We start from the raw sequence: 24,473 nt of genomic DNA, 5'->3' as shown, positions 1-24,473 counted from the left end.
GTTTTTATCTCGTTAAACGCGTACAGAAAATCAGTACAGATCATCCTACTCATGGAAATGTAGTTCTATTCTGACTGATTTAATGCTGGCTATTCATGTACTTATTCTGTTGGTAACTGTGTATGACAGTATGTTTTTAAATGTATGTAATACTTGCTTTCTGGAATAACCATTTTTGTTGTATATTTTATACATTCTTTGGTAGTGTCTCATTAAAGTCCTGTGGGAAATGGTTTCTCTCTGTGTATATATTTCAACAGTGGCTGCTGGTGGTACATTTTTTTGGGGGGGAGGTAAACAGTGCACCCACAGCTACCAGGCCCCCCCTCCCAGTTCAGTCGGTTGGGTCATCAGGAGCACCAGAGCACTGACCCTATCTATGGCTTTGGCAGCTTCCCTTTCCCCTGCTCTCCTCCGCAAGCATCATGGCTGCTTCCGTCTCCTCCCTCCTCCTCGGCGGGCAATCAGATACGCTTCTTTCGGCCAATCTGGAAATGGGTCTCAGATACACTTCCTGATTGGTCGGGAGGAGAATCAGTGTGAAAATAGCAAATATTAATTCGCTATTGTCACATAACTGGGTGGGCTTGGATCACAGTGCTCTGCGCCCCAAGCCCACCCTTTTTTGAAGCCTATTAAAGCCTCGGACTATAATCATGTGCTTAAAAAAAAACACCCCCCCCCCCGCATTGGAATCCATGTGTCCGGCCCCCTGTCTGTAGATCAGGGGGTCGGACACATGGATGGGGGGGCGGTGTCCCTATATAAGTGTTTGTGCCATGAGTTCAGATTTTAAATTACCTATACATATACATTATTTCTCAAATCCAAATTAATAAACTATATTCATATTCACTAACTTTATAAATGCTATAGTAAGATAAATGGATGTCACTTAAACATTCTATAATATTATATATATACCGTATATATATATATATATATATATATTATTCTATAATGGCAAAGATGTTTCTTGATCAAATATATAGCATGCAATATACACTGAAACTTCCAGTCATTAGGTATCAGTTACTTACTAATATAAAATAGTGCAATATTAACTTACCCTCAATTTGTTCCGCTTTAAAAGTTGAGAAATAGATAATCACAGCAGATGAAGGGAGGGAGAGAAAAAATATATTTTATTTGAATGCACATTTTACTACCGAGAGCTCAGAGATGTAATAATTATCTACTGTAGAGATATGTATGTTTGTACAGGTGAGTGGAGAAGGAGTCAGTGGGGTTTGATTTTTGCAACATATGCCAAATGAATTGTTTTTCTTGAAAAAAAGAAATACATTTTGCTAAACACTACTTAATAATAAAAACACCACTTAATATCAAAAATATTCAAAATTCATCTGGTTAAACAGGGGCCAGATACATTTTGATACATGTGTAGCCATTCCTGATTGACAGAAGTCAGTTATTAGATTGAATGCTGTTGAATGGGAAAGTTGGAAAAATGTTTGCCAATCAGCTGCTGCACCCGCTGACCATTGTATACTTACAGTAAGTCCCGCTGTTGGAATACAATATCCCGGCAGGGTAATTCCTCAATCCACGTCACTTGTGTAAATGGAGGAAACTGTTCATTATGTTTTATTCAGCCCGCTGGCTGAAAAAAATTAATTGATTCTAAGACCAGCTTAACACTGTCTGTACCAATGGTGATCAAATGACAACCTTCAGCACACTAGTTTTCCATATGTGACCTTATTACAGATCAAGGGTTTTCACCGCAATAATTTTTATTATATCTCATCACCAATAGGGCATTTTTATAAAGCAGTGAATGTGGCATTCACAAAAAAATTTACTGAAGGAGAATGAATTACTTTACTTTTAAACACACGCACCAAGAAGATTCATCTGCAGTGAATTTTTGATAACTGTCACATTTACTGCTTTAGAAAAATACCCCTAGTGTGAACGTAAGGCCGCGTACACACGGGCGGACTGTCTGCCCAACTTAGTCCGCCGAAACACATTTGAGCGGACAGTCCGCTCGTGTGTGGGCTTCAGCTGACTTTTTCAGCGGACAGTCTGGCGGACTAAGTCTTTCGGAATTTCTGTAAGATTGTCCGTCCAAACTTGGTTTGAGCGGACAGTCCGCCCGTGTGTGTGCCAGTCCGCTGTACTTTCGAAATGAGCGGACTTTTCCCGCCCGGAGAAAAGTCTGCTCATTTCGAGCGGGTATCCAGGTAGGCGGGGCCCGCGACGGAGACATTGCGGGCCCCGCCGCCTGGTATGGACTTAAAGGGGAACCCCCAACGCCGAAAAAAATCGGCGTGGGGGTGCCCCCCAATTCCACAACAGACCCTTGTCCGAGCACGCTACCCGGCCGGCCAGGAAAGGGGGGCGAGCGAGCGCACCCCCCTCCTGAGCCATACCAGGTGGCGGCGGGGACGGCGGCGACAGAAGACCGGGCCACCGCCTGTAAAAGAGCTATAAGAAGGCGCGGTGGCCCGGCAGAAGAGCCGAAGAGGGGGACAAGACCCCCGAAGTCGGGAGAAGAGGCCGGCGGCGGGGAGGAAGAAAGCCGAACTCCTCCGCTAGTAAAAGAGCTACAAGAAGATAGCGGAGGAGTCCGGTGAGAAGACCCCCGGAGCTGTGCAATAAAATATTTTAACCCTGTGTTGTGTTTTTTTTGTACTTTTTTTCACAGGTGAATGGGTAGGGGTACATTGTACCCCATACTCATTCACATAGGGTGGGGGGCCGGTATCCGGGGGCCCCCTTATTAAAGGGGGTTCCCGGATTCCGATAAGCCCCCCGCCCGCAGACCCCGACAACCAACGGCCAGGGTTGTCGGGAAGAGGCCCTTGTCCTCATCAATATGGGGACAAGGTGCTTTGGGGTGGGGGGGCCGCGCGGCCCCCCCTTCCCCAAGGCACCCCTCATGTTGAGGGCACGCGGCCTGGTACGGCTCAGGAGGGGGGGGGCGCTCGCTCGCCCCCCTTTCCTGGCCGGCTGGGTAGCGTGCTCGGACAAGGATCTGCTGTGGACTTGGGGGGCACCCCCACGCTGATTTTTTTCGGCGTTGGGGGTTCCCCTTTAAGTCCATTCCAGGCGGCGGGGCCAGCGATGTCTCCTTCGCGGGCCCCGCCTACCTGGAGACGCGCTCAAAATGAGCGGACTTTCCTCCGCGTGTGTGGGCGAGTCCGTTCATTTCAAAAGTAGAGCGGATTGTATGGCGGACTTAGTCCGCCGTATTAGTCCGCTCAAAAAGTGCCGTGTGTGGGCAAGTCCGTTCATTCAAAAGTTTGGACGGACTGTCTGTCGGATTGTCTGACGAACTTAGTTGGGAAGACAATCCGCCCGTGTGTACGCGGCCTAAAAAGAAAAAATAATCAGACCTTCCAATAGTTATTTATATGCCCTACTTCTGGTGTATTTTTCACTGACTCTATTTAATGCCGGTGATTCACACCGCATTGCTGTGCAGATCACATGCGATGTCTGTGCGATGCAAATTCAGCTATACAAACTGTAGGGCTGAAATCGCATTTGAATCAAAAAGGTGCAGGACCCTTTTTTTGGTCCGCAACCGAAATCAGATCACATGGGTGTTCACACATATGCGATCCGATTCCGATGTCATTAACTTTATATTGACACCCCGAGCGGTTCACAGATGTCAGTGTGAACCAGTGTGCGATTCAGGTACGATGCGGGTTTCCCAGCCTTAAAGTAAACAGTGGGGGAGATTCACTAAAACTGGAGCACTCAGAATCTGTTGCAGTTGTGCATGGTAGCCAATCAGCTTTTAACTTCCACTTGTTCGATTAAGCTTTGACAATAAAACCTGGAATTATATCAATTTGACCATATCTAAGAAACTAGAGCTGATGCAGTCTAGCCAATGCAATTTTCTGAATAAACGCCCAAACACACAAGAACAGGTCTAGAAAGCAAGGCACCAAGAAAATTTTTTTTTTGTTGGGCTGTGTAATCTCTCTTTGTACCGTATTACCAATTTCTGATGCCGAATGACCCTTAACGCAAGCAGGCCTGTGTGTCAAGCTTTTGTTGCACTGGCTCTGTATTTTTTGCCTTGAGAAAACAATAAAAAAATGATTGAACACAAATTCAGAAAAAAACATGTTGCCTGGTAATTTAAACTCTAACGGTGGCCATAGATTGATTGAAATTTGGCCGGTGCAGCAGGGACTTCTTCAGCAGGGATTTCGATCTATGTGTGACCTGACCACTGACGCTCAACAGAAGTCAACCTATTGAGGCCCGAATGAAAAAATCTGAGCCATGTATGGCCAGCTTTAGTCATTAAGGCTAATACAGGGTCTTTTGTACACTTCTTAAAAAAGCGGAGCATGGCAAAATGGTGAGGTTATTTCTTTTCCTCCATATCTCTTCTTTAATGATGGTGTGAAGTACAGGTAAACCATTTTTTTCTTTAAAAAAAGACACCAGATTCTCTAATTCACTTAATGATCTACCTAAGATAAGTTTAAAGAATTATTAAAGGTAGAATGCTGTTGTTAATGGAGTTTTGAGAACTGATATACATGATATAAAAAATCTCAAAAACAAAGTTCAGCAAAGACTAAAGCATGTTTTCCATATTCTGGATGATAGAAACGATTACTGCAAATGCGACCTGGGGCATTTGGTAGAAGAACTGGGGCACTTACTGTTTTTTTTTTTGTGTTAGAATTAGGGTTTTATTTATTATTATTTGTATTATTATTATTAATAATAATAATAATAATAATATTTTTTGAAGGGTTCAGGGGTTAAGGTTAATTGTATATTTATTTATTATTACATCGTTTTCATTTACTGCATTTATTTATGATTATTTTAATTTACTTGTGTATTTATTTTACATTGATTTATTCATGTAGTATTATTATTATTATTATTAGTAGTAGTAGTAGTATTAATACCCTAACCCTAACTAAAATAAATAATATGACAATAAATAAAATATTAACCCCTAACCCAAACCCTAACCCTAACCCTAACCCAAACCCTAACCCCTAACCCTATCCCTAACTTAACCTTAACTCTAACCCCTAACTAACTCTAAAAAATAATAAGTGAATAATAATAATATATATTTTTTTTAAAAGCTGAAAATCCTAGCAACAAATGATGCAACATATGATAGTTTTCTCTATTGGCTAACAAAGAAAACGCTAAAGCTCAAAAACATTGTATAAAAATGCACATAAAAGTATGCCAAAATCGCACATAGAAAACATGTTGAAAAACTTTCAAAGATGCTACGTTTAGGTGTGAATGCAGCTTAATAGTGCATTCATCACAAGTTAAATGATGAAGGGTCTGTGTGAAGGTTGTTGGAGGCATAAATAACCAGATTTATTAAATGTAGTGGGCAAGCCCAGAGCAATAACATTGGCAGTGTTTGTGTGTGTACCTCCAGGGAGAAATCTTTCAAAAGATTTTTTTCATAATGCTTCAAATTCAGAGAAAACTGACAGCCAAGTGTACCGACTCCATGTCTATATTTCATAAAACCTGGGATCTATGGGTTACTAAATTAATGCCATCAGATTTTAACTGGCTACTACTAGACCCGTGGCCTCCTGTGAAGACCTGTGGCCACCCTACTTATCTAATGGTGAAAGTGTTTATTCTAACTTCCCACCATATTCCTCTCATTTTCTGATGCCTCCTCCCTAATCTCTTCCTTTTCCTTCCTTTTTTCTGCCTTCATGTGTCCCTTCTCTCCACATCTGATATTTGTGTATCTGTTGACTTTACACTCAGGTCCTGAGGTCATGCATTGATAACACAGGCCAACACACAATTTGGTGCTTTGAATGTTAGACCTTTTTGACTCATTGATTCCAAAAATGGCACCAATATTTCCCATCAGCTGTAGTTTTTGAGATAAAGCATGAATGTCATATAATACTCTTTACTCTGGTCATCTGTCAAAAAATCTGGATATTTTAATGTAGTGTTTTATTTAATTTCCTTGTAGCATGAAAGAAACATTAAAAAGTAGCCATAACCTCTACAGTCCTCGATCTGCAAAAATTTAACTATATGAGTGGCAATACACACACCTCCTTTACGATCATAAGTATAATACAGCTAAGAACTTACACTTTAGAATCCAATGTTTCCAAAGTAAAATTACAAAAGTACGTAAAAACACTATATCTGTTTACTTACACACAAAAACACAAACTACGTAACAAAAGAACAAGTTGATCAGCAAGATCTTTTTAGAACCTAAAAGACTAAAAATTATATAAATTTGACCGTATTTAAGAAACTAGAGCTGATGCAGTCTAGCCGCCAATGTAATTTTGTGAATAAGTGCCCCACAAAAACACAAGAACAGGTCTAGAAAGCAAGCCATCAAGAAAAAAAGATTTTTTTCTTGTTGGGCTATGTAATCTCTCTTTGTACTGTATTATCAATTTATGATGCTGAATGACCCTTAACCCAGGATAAGCAAATGTTGTCTAAATACAAGGTATGTAGATTTTTTAATCTTGATGTGCTTTTTGTATATTTTTTTTCCAGATCTATGCAGTAAAGCAGCATGAAACCTTTTTACAAGAGCTTGCTGTGATAAAGACCAGTCAGTGGTGTTCTCTCTCTATTTGTACAGGGTGACTGGTCTTGTCTCCACCCCTCCTGTAGTTTTCTGCAGGCATTGTGTAGTGGGAGGACCTGCTATGTACAGCTTAACTACTTGCTGACCAGCCGCCGCAGTTGTACTGCAGCAGGTTGGCATGGCTGCGCGAATCGCTGTAATTGCACGTCGGACGCTTTAAGAGGCTATAGGGGGTGGGTGCACCTGCAGCGCTTTGTCCCCATCTCCAGATATTCATCTGTACCTCTCCTGAGGAAGCAATTTTTTATCTAGTTAAACGCGTACAGAAAATCAGTACAGATCATCCACCTCATGGAAATGTAGTTCTATTCTGACTGATTTAATGCTGGCTATTCATGTACTTATTCTGTTGGTAACTGCGTATGACAGTATGTTTTTAAATGTATGTAATACTTGCTTTCTGGAATAATAATTTTTGTTGTATATTTTATACATTCTTTGGTAGTGTCTCGTTAACTTCCCGTGGGCAATGGTTTCTCTCTGTGTATATATTTCAACAGTGGCTGCTGGTGGTACTTTTTATGGGGGTGAGGCAAACAGTGCACCCACAGCTACCAGGCCCCCCCTCCCAGGAGCACCAGAGCACTGACCCTATCTATGGCTTTGGCAGCTTCCCCTTCCCCTGCTCTCCTCCGCAAGCATCATGGCTGCTTCCGTCTCCTCCTCGGCGGGCAATCGGAAACGCTTCTTTCAGCCAATCTGGAAATGGGTCTCAGATACACTTCCTGATTGGTCGGGAGGAGAATCAGTGTGAAAATAGCAAATATTAATTCGCTATTGTCACACAACTGGGTGGGCTTGGATCACAGTGCTCTGCGCCCAAAGCCCACCCTTTTTTGAAGCCTATTAAAGCCTCGGACTATAATCATGCGCTTAAAAGAAAACGCACCCCCGCATTGGAATCCATGCGTCTGGCCCCCTGTCTGTAGATCAGGGGGTCAGACACATGGATGGGGGGGCGGTGCCCCTATATAAGTGTTTGTGCCTTCAGTTCCGCTTTTAAATTACCTATACATTATTTCTCAAATCCAAATTAATAAACTATATTCATATATCACTAACTTTATAAATGCTAAAGTTAGTATAGTAAGATAAATGGATGTCACTTAAACATTCTATAATATTATATATATAATATTCTATAATGGCAAAGATGTTTCTTGATCAAATATATAGCATGCAATATACACTGAAACTTCCAGTCATTAGGTATCAGTTACTTGAAAATATAAAATAGGGCAATATTGACTTACCCTTAACTTGTTTCTCTTTAAAAGTTGAAAATAGATAATCACAGCAGATGAAGGGAGGGAGAGAAAAAAAATATTTTATCTTAATGCACATTTTACTACCGAGAGCTCAGAGATGTAATAATTATCTACTGTAGAGATATGTATGTTTGTACAGGTGAGTGGAGAAGGAGTCAGTGGGGTTTGATTTTTGCAACATATGCCAAATGAATTGTTTTTCTTGAAAAAAAGAAATACATTTTGCTAAACACTACTTAATAATAAAAACACCACTTAATATAAAAAATATTCAAAATTCAGTTGGTTAAACAGGGGCCAGATACATTTCGATACATGTGTAGCCATTCCTGATTGACAGAAGTCAGTTATTAGATTGAATGCTGTTGAATGGGAAAGTTGGAAAAATGTTTGCCTATCAGCTGCTGCACCCGCTGACCATTGTATACTTACAGTAAGTCCCGCTGTTGGAATATAATATCCCGGCAGGGTAATTCCTCAATCCACGTCACTTGTGTAAATGGAGGAAACTGTTCATTATTTTTTATTCAGCCCGCTGGCTGAAAAAAATAAATTGATTCTAAGGCCAGCCTAACACTGTCTGTACCAATGGTGATCAAATGACAACCTTCAGCACACTAGTTTTTTCATATGTGACCTTATTACAGATCAAGGGTTTTCACCGCAATAATTTTTATTATATCTCATCACCAATAGGGCATTTTTATAAAGCAGTGAATGTGGCATTCACAAAAAAATTTACTGAAGGAGAATGAATTACTTTAATTTTAAAACACACGCACCAAGAAGATTCATCTGCAGTGAATTTTTGATAACTGTCACATTTACTGCTTTAGAAAAATACCCCTAGTGTGAATGTAAAGAGAAAAAATAATCAGACCTTCCAATAGTTATTTATATGCCCTACTTCTGGTGTATTTTTCACTGACTCTATTTAATGCCGGTGATTCACACCACATTGCTGTGCAGATCACATGCGATGTCTGTGCGATGCAAATTCAGCTGTACAAACTGTAGGGCTGAAATCGCAATTGAATCAAAAAGGTGCAGGACCCTTTTTTTGGTCCGCAACCGAAATCAGATCACATGGGTGTTCACACATATGCGATCCGATTCCGATGTCATTAACTTTATATTGACACCCCGAGCAGTTCACAGATGTCAGTGTGAACCAGTGTGCGATTCAGGTATGATGCGGGTTTCCCAGCCTTAAAGTAAACAGTGGGGGAGATTCACTAAAACTGGAGCACTCAGAATCTGTTGCAGTTGTGCATGGTAGCCAATCAGCTTTTAACTTCCACTTGTTCGATTAAGCTTTGACAATAAAACCTGGAATTATATCAATTTGACCATATCTAAGAAACTAGAGCTGATGCAGTCTAGCCAATACAATTTTCTGAATAAACGCCCAAACACACAAGAACAGGTCTAGAAAGCAAGGCACCAAGAAAAAATATTTTTTTTTGTTGGGCTGTGTAATCTCTCTTTGTACCGTATTACCAATTTCTGATGCCGAATGACCCTTAACACAAGCAGGCCTGTGTGTCAAGCTTCTGTCTACTATACCTTGCACTGGCTCTGTATTTTTTCCCATGAGAAAACGATAAAAAAAATGATTGAACACAAATTCAGAAAAAAACATGTTGCCTGGTAATTTAAACTCTAACGGTGGCCATAGATTGATTGAAATTGGGCCGGTGCAGCAAGGACTTCTTCAGCAGGGATTTCGATCTATGTGTGACCTGACCACTGACGCTCAACAGAAGTCAACCTATTGAGGCCCGAATGAAAAAATCGGAGCCATGTATGGCCAGCTTTAGTCATTAAGGCTAATACAGGGGCTTTTGTACACTTCTTAAAAAAGCGGAGCATGCCAAAATGGTGAGGTTATTTCTTTTCCTCCATATCTCTTCTTTAATGATGATGTGAAGTACAGGTAAACCATTAATTTCTTTAAAAAAAGACACCAGAATCTCTAATTCACTTAATGATCTACCTAAGATAAGTTTAAAGAATTATTAAAGGTAGAATGCTGTTGTTAATGGAGTTGTGAGAATGGATATACATGATATAATAAATCTCAAAAACAAAGTTCAGCAAAGACTAAAGCGTGTTTTCCATATTCTGGATGATAGAAACGATTACTGCAAATGCGACCTGGGGCATTTGGTAGAAGAACTGGGGCACTTAGTGTTTTTTTTTTTTGTGTTAGAATTAGGGTTTTATTTATTATTATTATTTGTATTATTACTATTATTATTATTATTATGAATAATAATATTTTTTTGAAGGGTTCGGGGGTTAAGGTTAATTGTATATTTATTTATTATTACATCGTTTTCTTTTACTGCATTTATTTATGATTATTTTAATTTACTTGTGTATTTATTTTACATTTATTTATTTATGTATTATTATTACTATTAGTAGTAGTAGTATTAACACCCTAACCCTAACTAAAATAAATAATAAGACAATAAATAAAATATTAACCCCTAACCCTAACCCCTAACCCTAACTTAACCTTAACTCTAACCCCTAACTAACTCTAACAAATAATAAGTGAATAATAATTTTTTTTTTTTTTTAAAAAGCTGAAAATCCTAGCAACAAATGATGCAACATATGATAGTTTTCTCTATTGGCTAACAAAGAAAACGCCATGGCTCAAAAACATTGTATAAAAATGCACATAAAAACATGCCAAAATCGCACATAGAAAACATGTTGAAAAACTTTCAAAAATGCTACGTTTAGGTGTGAATGAAGCTTAATAGTGCATTCATCACAAGTTAAATGGTGAAGGGTCTGTGTGAAGGTTGTTGGAGGCATAAATAACCCGATTTATTAAATGTAGTGGGCAAGCCCAGAGCAATAACATTGGCAGTGTTCGTGTGTGTACCTCCAGGGAGAAATCTCTTTCAACAGATTTTTTTCATAATGCTTCAAATTCAGAAAAAACTGACAGCCAAGTGTACCGCCTCCATGTCTATATTTCATAGAACCTGGGATCTATGGGTTACTAAATTCATGCCATCAGATTTTAACTGGCTACTACTAGACCTGTGGCCTCCTGTGAAGACCTGTGGCCACCCTACTTATCTAATGGTGAAAGAGTTTATTCTAACTTCCCACGATGTTCCCCTCATTTACTGATGCCTCCTCCCTAATCTATTCCTTTTACTTCCTTTTTTCTGCCTTCTTCATGTGTCCCTTCTCTCCACATCTGATATTTGTGTATCTGTTGACTTTACACTCAGCTCCTGAGGTCATGCATTGATAACACAGGCCAACACACAATTTGGTGCTTTGAATGTTAGACCTTTTCCTGGGTATATTTGACTCATTGATTCCAAAAATGGCACCAATATTTCCTATCAGCTGTAGTTTTTGAGATAAAGCATGAATGTCATATACTACTCGTTACTCTGGTCATCTGTCAAAAAAAATCAGGATATTTTAATGTAGTGTTTTATTTAATTTCCTTGTAGCATGAAAGAGACATTAAAAAGTAGCCATAACCTCTACAGTCCTCGATCTGCAAAAATTTAACTATATGAGCGGCAATACACACACCTCCTTTACGATCATAAGTATACTACAGCTAAGAACTTACACATTAGAATCCAATGTTTCCAAAGTAAAATTACAAAAGTATATAACCACTCTCACTATATCTGTTAACTTATACACAAAAACACAAACTATGTAACAAAAGAACAAGTTGATCAGCAAGATCTTTTCAGAACCTAAAAGACTAAAAATTATATAAATTTGACCATATTTAAGAAACTAGAGCTGATGCAGTCTAGCCGCCAATGCAATTTTGTGAATAAGTGCCCCAAAAAAACACAAGAACAGGTCTAGAAAGCAAGCCATCAAGAAAAAAAGATTTTTTTTTTGTTGGGCTATGTAATCTCTCTTTGTACTGTATTATCAATTTATGATGCGGAATGACCCTTAACCCAAGCAGGCCTGTGTGCCAAGCTTCTGTCTACTATACCTTGCACTGGCTCTGTATTTGTTCCCTTGAAAACAATAAAAAATTATTGAAAACCATGTTTCCTGGTAATTTAAACTCTAAAGGTGGCCATAGATAGATTGAAATTTGTCCGTTGCAGCAGGGACTTCTTCAGCAGAGATTTCGATCCATGTGTGACCACTGATGCTCAACAGAAGTCAACCTCTTGAGGGCTGAATAAAAAAATCTGAGCCATGTATGGCCAGCTTTAGTCATTATGGCTAAAACAGGGGCTTTTCTACACTTCTTAAAAAAGCGGAGCATCCCAAAATGGTGAGGTTATTTATTTTCCTCCATATCTCTTCATAAATGATGGTGTGAAGTACAGGTAAACTATTAATTAGTTTAAAAAAGACACCAGATTCTCTAATTCACTTAATGATCTACCTAATTATTATATTAATTATAGAATTATGAAAGGTAGAATGCTGTTAATGGAGTTGTGAGAACATGATATAAAAAATATCAAAAACAAAGTTCAGCAAAGACTAAAGCATGGCTTCCATACTGTGGGTGATGGAAACGATTACTGCAAAGGCGACCTGGGGCACTTGGTAGAAGAACTGGGGCACTTAGTGTAAAAAGATCTGGGGCACGTGCCATGGATACAAGGATCTAGCAATGCCCTTGGGCTAAAATATTCGATTTCAATAGTTTCAGAGTTGTGGACACATTGGAACAAAGACTATTTTCAATCTTTTCTGAATAATTATTTTTTTAAATCTGTACATTTACAATTTTGTGTTGCATCAAAATGTAGAGCATATGCTAATACTTTTTACTTTTTTTCAAATTTCAACAGTTAGAGGTCTATTTCTTTTTTTTTTTTTTTTTTACAAAAGTATTGCACAACTTTCACCCAGGATTCACATATTTTTCCAATTAAACCTAAGTAGAAAAATGTACAAATCTTGGGGGAAAACTGTGTGAATTCTGGGTGGAATTGGGTATAAATAAACCCCTCAGTGTAGTAAGACAAACTGATGTCAATTCACACAACTTTCACACGGGATTCACATTTTTTCCAATTAAAACCAAGTAGCAAAAATGCACGAATCTTGGGAGGAAACTGTGAATTTTTTGTGGAAGCAGTTATAAATAAACCCCCCCAGTGTAGTAACAGAAATTTATGTCAGTTTAGACAACTTTCACTCAGGATTCACAAATTTTTCCAAATAAACCAAAGTATAAAAATGCATAAATCTTAGGGGAAAACTGTGTCAATCTTTGGTGGAAGCAGTTATATAATAGACCCCCCAGTGTAGTAAAAGAAATTGATGTAATACATTTTAGAATTTTATCTTTTGACTTAAATGATAGGTCACGATCTAGAAGCAGTAGTCTTATACAAAGGATAAGGTTGTTTTTAGATTTGATCATAACAAGCATTTTCTTTTTGTTACCTAAAAATGTATAATAAGATAAAAATCACCTTCCATTTTTAGCTTTGAAAATGGGAATAGAAGTAGAAAACCACAGCAGATGAAGGGAGGGGGAAAATATATTATTTTAATACATATTTTATTTTTAAGATCTCAGGGATATGCGGTTCGGTGCGATGTCTGTCTACGTATGTCTGTTTACTGGGGAATCAGATTGTAATTCTTTAGTAATTGCTTTATTAGGATGTTGCATAAGCTAATGTGCAATTTATTTTGTTTTCTTAAAAGAATTTTAAAAACATGTTTAAGAACAACACAAACATTCATTTTAGCATTGTCTATTCCAGTTGTGCTCACAAGAAAACCTAAAAAGACATTGTTCACCCCTCCAGTCTTTCATACATGACTTCCTAACAGCTCAAGTTTATTACTGACTTTAATATTATTTTATCTCATCTTTAGTGTAAATAGATAAGAGAAAGTAAAAAAAAAAAAAATCAAAAAAAAATCAGACCCTGCCTCCCCATGCACATCTGTATCTATGCAATTGTTATTGAATTGTTTTACAATTACTATTCTGTGCCTTCTATGTGGAGTCATTTGTCACTGCTTCTCCCTTTAAGTGTTTATGCATTTTCTTATAAAAAAAAATTCAATAAAGTGTATTCTTAAAAAAAAAAATAAAAAAAATCAGACCCGGCAATAGTGTTACTATTGCCATATTTGTTACTGTTTCTATGGTATTGCAATTCCCAAACATAATGCTTGCTGAGGTCCCTTAATATTTGTGCTTTAGGTGCTATTATATTTGCATTTTTCTTACACTTAAAACATTTTAAAATTAACTGCAGGTTACTAGCAAAAAAATAAAAAATAAATAAGATCAAATCAAAAAGTATTTCATTATTGAAACCACATTTCGGGTTGTCAGAATTTAATTAGTTAGTATAGTTAAGAAGTTTTTTTATTATAATCTTATTCTCCAGAGCTATTCATTTTATCATCAAACTTCTTCTGGACTTCGGGGATCTATTATACTGTGGCTGTATGCATTGTTTTAAAATATTTATATACTAAGGTAATAAAATTGTATTGTATTGCGGTGTACATACATACCTTGAGAGGCAATGCCTGTAAATCCCAAGGTGAAAATGATCCAGCAAAGTGCAGTCTTAGGGTACACCATTTTTGTTTGGATTGATGAGTTATTTAAGTTTTTAACAGGGCTTGTTTATGGTGTGTATGCACAGAATCAGACTGCAGAGTGTATGGTTAAGTGTCATGACTTCTTTTTTTTCCATTGTATCAAACCACAACCTTCCTGTGCTTTGTTCTTCCGCAGGTTCTTCCGCAAGTATCATCAACAGAGTTGCAGAACAAAATAAATGGCAACCCAGACATCTATACTGTTGGTAGTTATTGGCATCAGTGATTTGCCCTTTATCTGTCATCCTGCCTTTAAGGCTCGGTTCACACAGGGGCGACTTGTCCAGGTGACTTATCCGCCTGACAAGTCGCGCTCCGTTCTGTACTATGGAACCGTTCTAATAGGAGCGACTCAAGTCGCTCCGACTTAGAAAAAAGGTTCCTGTACTACTTTTGGGGCGACTTCAGGTGACTTGCATTGACTTCTATACAGAAGTTGTTTTGCAAGTCGCCGCTGAAGTCGTGTGCAGGTCGCATCTGTGAGTCGCGCTGCAAGTCGTGCCGCCCCTGTGTGAACCGAGCCTAAATATTCTCATTTACTTTTTTTTTACAAATCAGGAGCGCTTTATTAAATAGCAAAACATTATAGGGTAAATAATCACATAATTCTCACTTACTGCACTACTTATAATATTATTTAAAGTGTAACTCCAGCCAAAGTTGTTTTTTTTTGTTTTTTTAAATAGGTACTGTCACCCTTTGTAAGGTATGTATACTTACCTTACCAATGCTACTTTACAGCTAATTAATGTGCGTGTATGAGTGTTATACGCCTGTGCGTGTTATACTAGGTCCTTGCATCCACTCCCACTATCCTCTGACATAGGTGACTTCTTGTATTTATTTATTTATTTGTTTTTTAATCAAGTAACTTTTATTGAAAAAGGGATTACAATACGTAGACAGACGGTCATTCGGCCTTGAACAGCAAGAAATAATACATGTCAATGCATATAAACCCCACACCAAGTTTACAACTGTATGTATAGGGAACAGTTATTGTATCCAATAGATAATATCTCATACTTGTAATACAAAGAACATAAAACAGGTATATAACAAACAACCAAACATCCTGAAATGCAGTAAATCTTACATGAATAGCTAGTGATCTAGCAACATTTACCTTTTGATTCATTATCAAAGCCATTATTTCTTTAAAAGAATAGGTAGAAACAACAGGACTAGTGAAGTATACCCTATGTTTAATGCCGCGTACACACAATCGGACTTTCTGGCAGACTTGGTCCAGCGCACAATTAGATCGTGTGTGGGCTCCAGTGGACTTTTTCTTCCCAAAAGTCCAGCGGACCTAGAAATAAGACTGGCTTCAAATTTTTCACTGGACTCGGCTTTTAGCGGACAATCCGTTCGTCTGTGTGCTAGTCCGACAGAGTACAGCCGACGCTAGGGCAGCTATTGGCTACAGGTTATGGACTTCCTTATTCTACGTCATCATGTTCCAATCCGTCAGACCTTTGGAGTGATCGTGTGTGGCCAAGTCCGTTTGTTTGAAAGTCCAGCAGACCTCAACTGCAAAGTCCGTCGGATTGTCCGCCGGACCAAGTCCGTCAAAGTCCGGTTGTGTGTAAGCAGCATTAGTATAACTATATCTGTAAAAATGTATCAAGAACAAGTTGTGGAGGTGCTACCTTGGTGTGTTTTTCCAACAGTGCCAGATACTCACAAATTTCTTCAGAGAATTCCTGTGATAGTAAGCGTTTCTTTCAGGAATAAGTGTAACAGGAGTGGGATATAACACCTCATTAAGGCTTCTCAGCAAGCACGTCAGTGGATTCACTGTCAATTGAACTTGATAAACACAGTTAATGATTGATGCCACACGGTTCCAATATCTCACTAATTTATTACATTTCCATAGCATATGGATGAAATCCCCAGGGTAAACTTGACATTTAGGGCAAATGGGGGATTCTCTTCTACCACAATTGTGAAGCTGTACTACAGTCCTATATGTTCAATCTAAGATAAACAGATGGGACAATTTTTGAGCCGCTGACACTAACACCAGAGAGCCAGCCTTAAGTAGGCCCAACATTCCTCTCCCATTTTCCTTGACAGGGGAAAAGGGGCCTGTATATAAGTCAGTAAATGTGCATACATCCTAGATATAAGTATCTGCTTTGACTACCAACAGCGTGATCCAGCTGTAAATATTCATAATGGTGATTCCTTAGCAATGGAAATTCTGCCAACAACTGAACATACGATTTCAGCCCGGAATCGTTAAACAGTTGGGATATGTATTTAACTCTGGCATTTATCCACACAGAGTGTCCACTAAGTTTAGCAGACTCCGTGTAAAATCAGTTACACCAAATAGGCATGCTGGGAAGGAACCCTGTTTTTTTTTTTTGTTTAATAAATGTTTATTAAAGATAAACAACAAACATATACTGTTAAATCCACATACAGCACCCAGTCCCATACACCAGGGGGAAGGAACCCTGTTAAACCCAGTCTCTGTTTATTTATTTTCCATAGTTTGATCAAGAATTGAACTGTGGGACAGTGGGAAGGGATAGTGACAGAAGATGAGGAGGATGAGAACAGCTTTGTTATCCACTCTACCAACTCTTCTGCATGTTGTGGCTCAATAACATGGCCAGCAGCAGAAAAAAAGGACAAGCGTGCCCCACAGTCATCTGCAGAGGATGCACCACATCCATGACCGCCACTGTTGACTGTAGACACAGAGGGGGTTATTTACTAAAGGCAAATCCACGTTGCACTGCAAGTGCACTGAAAGTGCACTTGGAAGTAAAGTTGCTGGCTGTAGATCCAAGGGGGACATGCAAGGAAAATAAAAAACAGCATTTTAGCTTGCACATGATTGGATGATAAAATCAGCAGAGCTTCCACTCATTTCAGATCTACCCATAGATTTAGAGTGACTGCACTTTCAAGTGCACTTGCAGTGCAAAGTGGATTTGCCTTTCGTAAATAACCCCCAGAGGCTGCTTGCTCTCTTTTAGTGCCTCTCCTTGGTGGCCTTCCAGACATGATGTTCTTTTTTTTTTTTGGTAATACTGCACTACACTGTATTATATACTGTGTACACTACCTGAAGTGTATTAGAAACAGTACGGTGAAGAATCACCAACAAGTGGGACACAATTGTGAAGTGGAACGAAATCTATTGGATTTTTTAAACTTTTTTAACTAATAAAAAAATGAAAAGTGGGGCGTGCAAAATTATTCGGCCCCCTTGCGTTAATACTTTGTAGAGCCACCTTTTGCTGTGATTACAGCTGCAAGTCGCTTGCGGTATGTCTCTATCAGTTTTGCACATTGAGAGACTGAAATTCTTGCCCATTCTTCCTTGCAAAACAGCTCGAGCTCAGTGAGGTTGGATGGAGAGCGTTTGTGAACAGCAGTTTTCAGCTCTTTCCACAGATTCTCGATTGGATTCAGGTCTGGACTTTGACTTGGCCATTCTAACACCTGGAAACATTTATTTGTGAACCATTCCTTTGTAGATTTTTCTGTATGTTTGGGATCATTGTCTTGTTGGAAGATAAATCTCCGCCCCAGTTTAAGGTCTTTTGCAGACTCCAACAGGTTTTCATCCAGAATGGTCCTGTATTTGGCTGCATCCATCTTCCCCTCAATTTTAACCATCTTCCCTGTCCCTGCTGAAGAAAAGCAGGCCCAAACCATGATGCTGCCACCACCATGTTTGACAGTGGGGATGGTGTGTTGAGGGTGATGAGCTGTGTTGCTTTTACGCCAAACATATCGTTTTGCATTGTGGGCAAAAAGTTCGATTTTGGTTTCATCTGACCAGAGCACCTTCTTCCACATGTTTGGTGTGTCTCCCAGGTGGCTTGTGGCAAACTTTGGACGAGACTTTTTATGGATATCTTTGAGAAATGGCTTTCTTCTTGCCACTCTTCCATAAAGGCCAGATTTGTGCAGTGTACGACTGATTGTTGTCCTATGGACAGACTCTCCCACCTCAGCTGTAGTTCTCTGCAGTTCATCCAGAGTGATCATGGGCCTCTTGGCTGCATCTCTGATCAGTCTTCTCCTTGTCTGAGCTGAAAGTTTAGAGGGACGGCCAGGTCTTTGTAGATTTGCAGTGGTCTGATACTCCTTCCATTTCAAAATGATCGCTTGCACAGTGCTCCTTGGGATGTTTAACCACTTCAATACCGGGCACTTAAACACCTTCCTGCCCAGACCAATTTTGAGCTTTCAGCGCTGTCGCACTTTGAATGACAATTGCGCGGTCATGCTACACTGCACCCAAATGAAATTTTTATAATTTTTTTCCCACAAATAGAGCTTTCTTTTGGTGGTATTTGATCACCTCTGTGGTTTTTATTTTTTGCTAAACAAATAAAAAAATACCGAAAATTTTGAAAAAAAAATGTTTTTTTTTTGTTTCAGTTTCAAAACTTAGCAAATAAGTAAGTTTTCTCCTTCACTGATGGGCACTGATGGGGTTACACTGATGGGCAATGATAAGGCGGCACTGATGGGCACCGATGAGGTGGCACCAATGAAGTGGCACTGATGAGGTGGCATTGATGGACACCGATATGTGGCACTGATAGGCGGCACTGATGGGTGGCACTGATGGGCGACACGGATGGGCACTGATAGGTGGCACAAATTGGCACGGATTGGCACGGATGGGCATGGATAGGTAGCACAGGTGGGCATGGGTTAGGCGGCACAGGTGGGCATGGGTAGGCGGCACAGGTGGGCATGGGTAGGTGGCACAGGTGGGCATGGGTAGGTGGCACAGGTGGGCATGGGTAGGCACTGATAGGCGGCACAGATGGGAACTGATAGGCGGCATTGTATTATAATATATTGTACTAATGGATGCCAATCAGTGCCAATCAATAATGCATGCCAATCAGTGATGCCCATTGTGGGCACTGATTGGCATCCATTATGGGCACTGATTGACATCCATTGTGGCACTGACTGGAATCCCTGGTGGTCTAGGGTGGCATACCTTGTCCTTGGCATCCCTGGTGGTCTGGTGGCGTCCCTGGTGGTCCAGTGTGGGCATCCTCGGGGGGGCTGTGCTGATAATCGATCAGCACAGACCCCCCCTGTCAGAGGAGCAGCCAATCGGCTCTCCTCTACTCGCGTCTGACAGACGCGAGTGAGGAAAAGCCGATCACCGGCTTTTCCTATTTACACTGTGATCAGCCGTGATTGGACACGGCTGATCACGTGGTAAAGAGTCTCCGTCGGAGACTCTTTACCGAGATCGTAGTTGCCGGGTGTCAGAGTGACACCCCGCAACAACGATCGCCGCGATGCGCGCCCCCGGGGGCGCGCAGCGGCTCATAATCCTGATCACATCATATGACGTCCGGTCAGGATTATGCAACCACTTTGCCGCCGTCTATTTGCTATAGGGCGGGCGGCAAGTGGTTAAAGCTTGGGAAATCTTTTTGTATCCAAATCGGGCTTTAAACTTCTCCACAACAGTATTACGGACCTGCCTGGTGTGTTCTTTGGTCTGCATGATGCTCTCTGCGCTTTCAACAGAACCCTGAGACTATCACAGAGCAGGTGCATTTATACAGAGACTTAATTACACACAGGTGGATTCTATTTATCACCATCAGTCATTTAGGACAACATTGGATCATTCAGAGATCCTCGCTGAACTTCTGGAGTGAGTTTGCTGCACTGAAAGTAAAGGGGCCGAATAATTTTGCGCGCACCACTTTTCAGTTTTTTATTTGCTAAAAAAGTTTAAATTATCCAATAGATTTCGTTCCACTTCACAATTGTGTCCCACTTGTTGGTGATTCTTCACAAAAAATTAAAATTTTATATCTTTATGTTTGAAGCCTGAAATGTGGCAAAAGGTTGAAAAGTTCAAGGGGGCCGAATACTTTCGCAAGGCACTGTACATACATATACATACATACCCCAGTTTTAAGTACACAACGGGGTTTATTTACTAAAGCTGGAAAGTGCAAAATCAGGCTCACTTCTGCATAGAAACCAATGAGCTTTCAGGTTTTATTACCAATGCTTAATTGAACAAGCTGGGGTTAGAAGCTCATTGCTTTCTATGCAGAAGTGAGCTTGATTTTGCACTTTCCAGCTTTAGTAAATTAACCCCATTGTGTACTTAAAACTGGGGTATGTATGTATATGTTTAGAAAAAATATATAATAGCCACGCTTAGGAAGCAGAATATTTTTAGGTTGCCACCCTCTAAGCCCCCGTACACACGGTCAGACTTTGTCCGACGGATTTTGTCCGACGGATTTAGTCCGAAACTGTGGCATACACACGATCGGGCCAAGTTGTCGGATTTTGCGGTTGCTAAGAACGCGGTGACGTAAGCCGTGTATGGCGGGACTAGAAAAGGGAAGTTCAGCACCACTTCCGGCACCCTTTGGGCTCCTTCTGCTGATCTCGTGTTAGTAGAAGTTTGGGGAGAGACGATTCGCGCTTTTCACATTAGTGATTCTGATCGCTTACTGCTCTTCGGTTTCTGCTTGTCTTTGCGTATCTGATAATCAGTGCGTGCAGTCATTAAGTATTTTTCTCATTGTGGACTATATCTTGGTATAGTACGCTTTGAAAGGCATGTTTTTATTGTCTGCTTGCTTCTGCTATTCAGTTCGTTCTTTCAGGCCTTGCTGTTTATCGGTGCTTTCTGGTGTCCGTTCTGACCAGCCGACTGTTTTCAAACCATGTTTCGTCTACATACTCATCGTACAGTTTGTGCTGTGCAGGGGCTTCATGTTGGGGTTCTTACTTTGACACAAGCCCGATCCATGAACAGGGAGGGGAGGCGTTTGTGGACCAAGAATTGGTTGCGCCAGCGTGACCAGTTCTCGCATATGCCTTTGCTCCGTGAGATCCGCGAGAATAATCCTGATGATTTCAGGAATTATCTCCGGATGACGGACCCTGTTTTTCACCATCTGCTGGCTTTGCTGACCACTTATATCACCAGGCAGCAAGCCATCACTCCGGAGCAGAAGCTCATCGCCACGTTGCGCTACTTGGCGACAGGGAGAAGCCTTCAGGACCTCAAGTTCTCTACAGGCATCTCCCCCCAGGCTCTGGGGATCATTATTCCAGAGACCTGTTATGCCATCATTCAGGTCCTGCAGAAGGACTATATAAAGCTAAGTTTTATCCTTAAACATCACATTCTATGTATTTCACGCTTGCTAATGTCTTGCATTTCTTTCCTCATTCCCTACTTACCATCATTGCAATATGCTATAATTCATATACTCTGCCCCTTTGTCCTCATGCAGATTTGCCTCACTAACTTCCCCACCCACCATGCTCTTCTTGGCCCATAAAACTATAGTCTAGTCACTTACCAATGTCTTTTGTCAGCTCCATAGTATTACTTTCCCCTAAACACCCCCTAAAATCTCTACAAATGTTATGTGTGTGCTTCAATTCATGCAGAGTGACTTTTTGGACATTTTGGACATTTTTGGGGTTGTGCCAAACTCATTAGTAACCCCCCTCCCCCCAACTCCCCCCAACTGCTAGCTCAGCTGATAGCAATCCTCTATCTGATGACTTGACCAAACCCAATACACACTATACCTACCTTTTTGATGATCACATTTGGAAGATGCACACAGTGTGTCAACATGTGCTATCTCCCATCACGGGGGATCAATGTTCATGCTTTGGGGCTGCAACCCCTTCATCTCAGACACTTTACACAAAACACGTACATTGATCCCCCATGATGGGAGATAGCGCATGTTTACACACTCTGTGCATCTTCCAAATTTGGAATTTCGATAACTACAACATTTTTTGTTTCAAATATCAAAAATAAAACCCTATCTAGTTTTTTGTGTTTCACACTCTCCCCAAAACATCAATGATGTTCTTCATTTTATTTTTAACATCATTGATGTTTTGCTGTATATTTTCCAAATCCTGATTACACCCCATTATCTCCCCAATCAGGATCTGGGCACTTTCACTGGTAAAACAGGAATCTTCTTCCACATCACCTACAAAATAAAGCAAAAACACACACCATGTAATCAAAATATGGTGACATACATTGATGAGCTTACCGGAAGCTGTGTTCTCCAACACTCACCTGTTGTGGTGACAATTTGCCCAACCTCCACGATCTCTCCTTCCTCCTCCTCCTCCTGCTTCTGCTCCTCTGTTTCTGCTTTTGGAAGTTGGCCTTCTTTGGGAGGGGTGTGGTCCCTGGTGTCCTCATACTTGCCGAGTCTTCTCTCCCCTATGAGAATGTAAAAAAAGAATAATTAGCATACAAAGGGCAGAAATAGGAATCTGAAACATTGCTTGGAAGTGTTGTACAATTGTGTTTTTTGGCCGAGTTCCAAGGTGAGAACATTATTGTGGACACTTTGTTAAGCTGGAATACTTCCCTGCAGAACGATGTTTCTTATGAACGAATGAAACCATGAACTTGAAAGTGGCCATTTAAAAATGCACAACATTAAATCAAAGCACATGGAGCAGTATGCAAGCAAGAATAATCATATGAACACACGACAACTACTTACTTTTTTTAAGAACACGCTTGATCCTTAGGTACTGCTCGTGCTCCCTCAGTTTCAGGTCTGACCAGCATTTTCTCAGTTGATCCTTGGATCGGCATACCCCAAAATTCTTATGAAGACTCTTCACAACTTTAGACATGATCTTGGCCTTTCTGATATTTGGGTTTGGGTAAGGTTCATACTTTCCATCATAGTCGGGCCTGTTCAATATGTCGACCATATCCAACATCTCTCCAAAAGACATATTTGAGGCCTTAAATCTTGTCTTCCTGGATCGGGACATTTCAGGCTCCGGGCTTTCCTCACCCTCCTCCTAGTTAGTGGAACTATTATTAGTGCGCACCTGCGTTCTCTCCGCCATCTGCTCTCCCCACTGCGCCGGAAGCGAAGGGGCGGGGAATAGTCTAGAAAGAACGTCAGGGGCGGGCGTAGTTTCACGCATGCGCACTGTATATAAAACGCAACACGCGTGTATCATCCGTACGATCTGGGAAGAGAGTGAGGCGCGGACGCGACAAACGTGCAAACGAAGGTAAAATTTTAAACTTGGTGCTTCTCTAGACTAGACTGCTTCTATATAGGCCGATGTTGGGACAAGATTAGGAGGGTTTTTAATGGCATTATTTGTATTTGAAGGTTTGTCTTGTGTTGTGTCTTGCAGACAATATGGATCCATTCCACAACCCAAATTTTATGGGGCTATTCCTAGAACTCTACAAGGAGATGCCCTGCCTGTGGCAGTTCCACAATGAGTTTTATGCCGACATAACAAAGAGAAATGCAGCGCTGGAAAAACTGCTTTCTTTGGTGCGGATCATCTGAATAGGAAAATTGTGGCCATCAGGATTACATATCTCAGGGAGAGAAAGAAGCACCTGGAGTCCTTGAGAGCAGGAAATACAGATGCCGTTTATTACCCCAGGATGGTTCACTTTGACAGGCTGCATTTTCTGGTAGACCAGGGGGTACCCAGGCCACCACTCAGGCCACCACTCAGGCCACCACTCTCCAGGCTTCCTTCAAGGCATCCTTCACCCCCAGCTGAGGCTTCCAATGTCCAACCTGGGCCTTCCAGGCAGCAACATGTGGTGGGGCCCAGCTTGAGACAGGTATTGCATTGTTGAACATATTTCTTGTGTTACATTTAATGATGTTAACTAGATGTTCTTATTGATCAATAAGTTGTGATTTCTCAATAGTGGTTTACATCTCAATAGACAGTAGTGACCAAAAATGATTGGGACGGGAAAGGGAAATGCTGGGCTCAGAATGATAGTCTATTCTATTTGGTAACATTCAATTATCAAAAGCCAGGAGCACAAAATGGTGTGATTGATGATCAAAAAACGAAAACTATGTCCCCTTTTCATACACAGGAAGACCTCAGCCGGGGGGAGGCTGTGGCAAGTGGCAGCCAGGAGGTCGAACAACGCCCTCCTT

At 40.5% G+C, this 24,473-nt stretch overlaps 1 protein-coding gene across 2 annotated transcripts in view; it reads right to left on the bottom strand.

Moving 5' to 3' along the window:
- LOC143933825 (T-cell surface glycoprotein CD3 gamma chain-like) overlaps window positions 1-14,581 on the bottom strand; it is a 66,285-nt gene extending 51,704 nt beyond the window's left edge. The window contains exons 1-3 of one of the 2 annotated variants that reach the window (XM_077456888.1): window positions 14,413-14,581; window positions 7,879-7,893; window positions 1,070-1,084 (exon numbers count right to left, since the gene is read on the bottom strand). In XM_077456888.1, the coding sequence (XP_077313014.1) occupies window positions 1,070-1,084; window positions 7,879-7,893; window positions 14,413-14,482 (100 nt within the window). In that variant the 5' untranslated portion in view covers window positions 14,483-14,581. The remainder of the gene's footprint in view (window positions 1-1,069; window positions 1,085-7,878; window positions 7,894-14,412) is intronic. The other variant, XM_077456889.1, reaches the window with a different exon arrangement.
- Between the last annotated feature and the right edge of the window lie 9,892 nt (window positions 14,582-24,473).

Source organism: Lithobates pipiens, unplaced genomic scaffold (genome assembly GCF_037356315.1).
Source record: "Lithobates pipiens isolate NorthernLeopardFrog02 unplaced genomic scaffold, aLitPip1_a1.2 Scaffold_27, whole genome shotgun sequence".
Taxonomy (NCBI): Eukaryota; Metazoa; Chordata; class Amphibia; order Anura; family Ranidae; genus Lithobates; species Lithobates pipiens.
The sequence above is the reverse complement of the archived record's forward strand: the minus strand, read 5'-3'. Positions and strand labels throughout refer to the sequence as shown.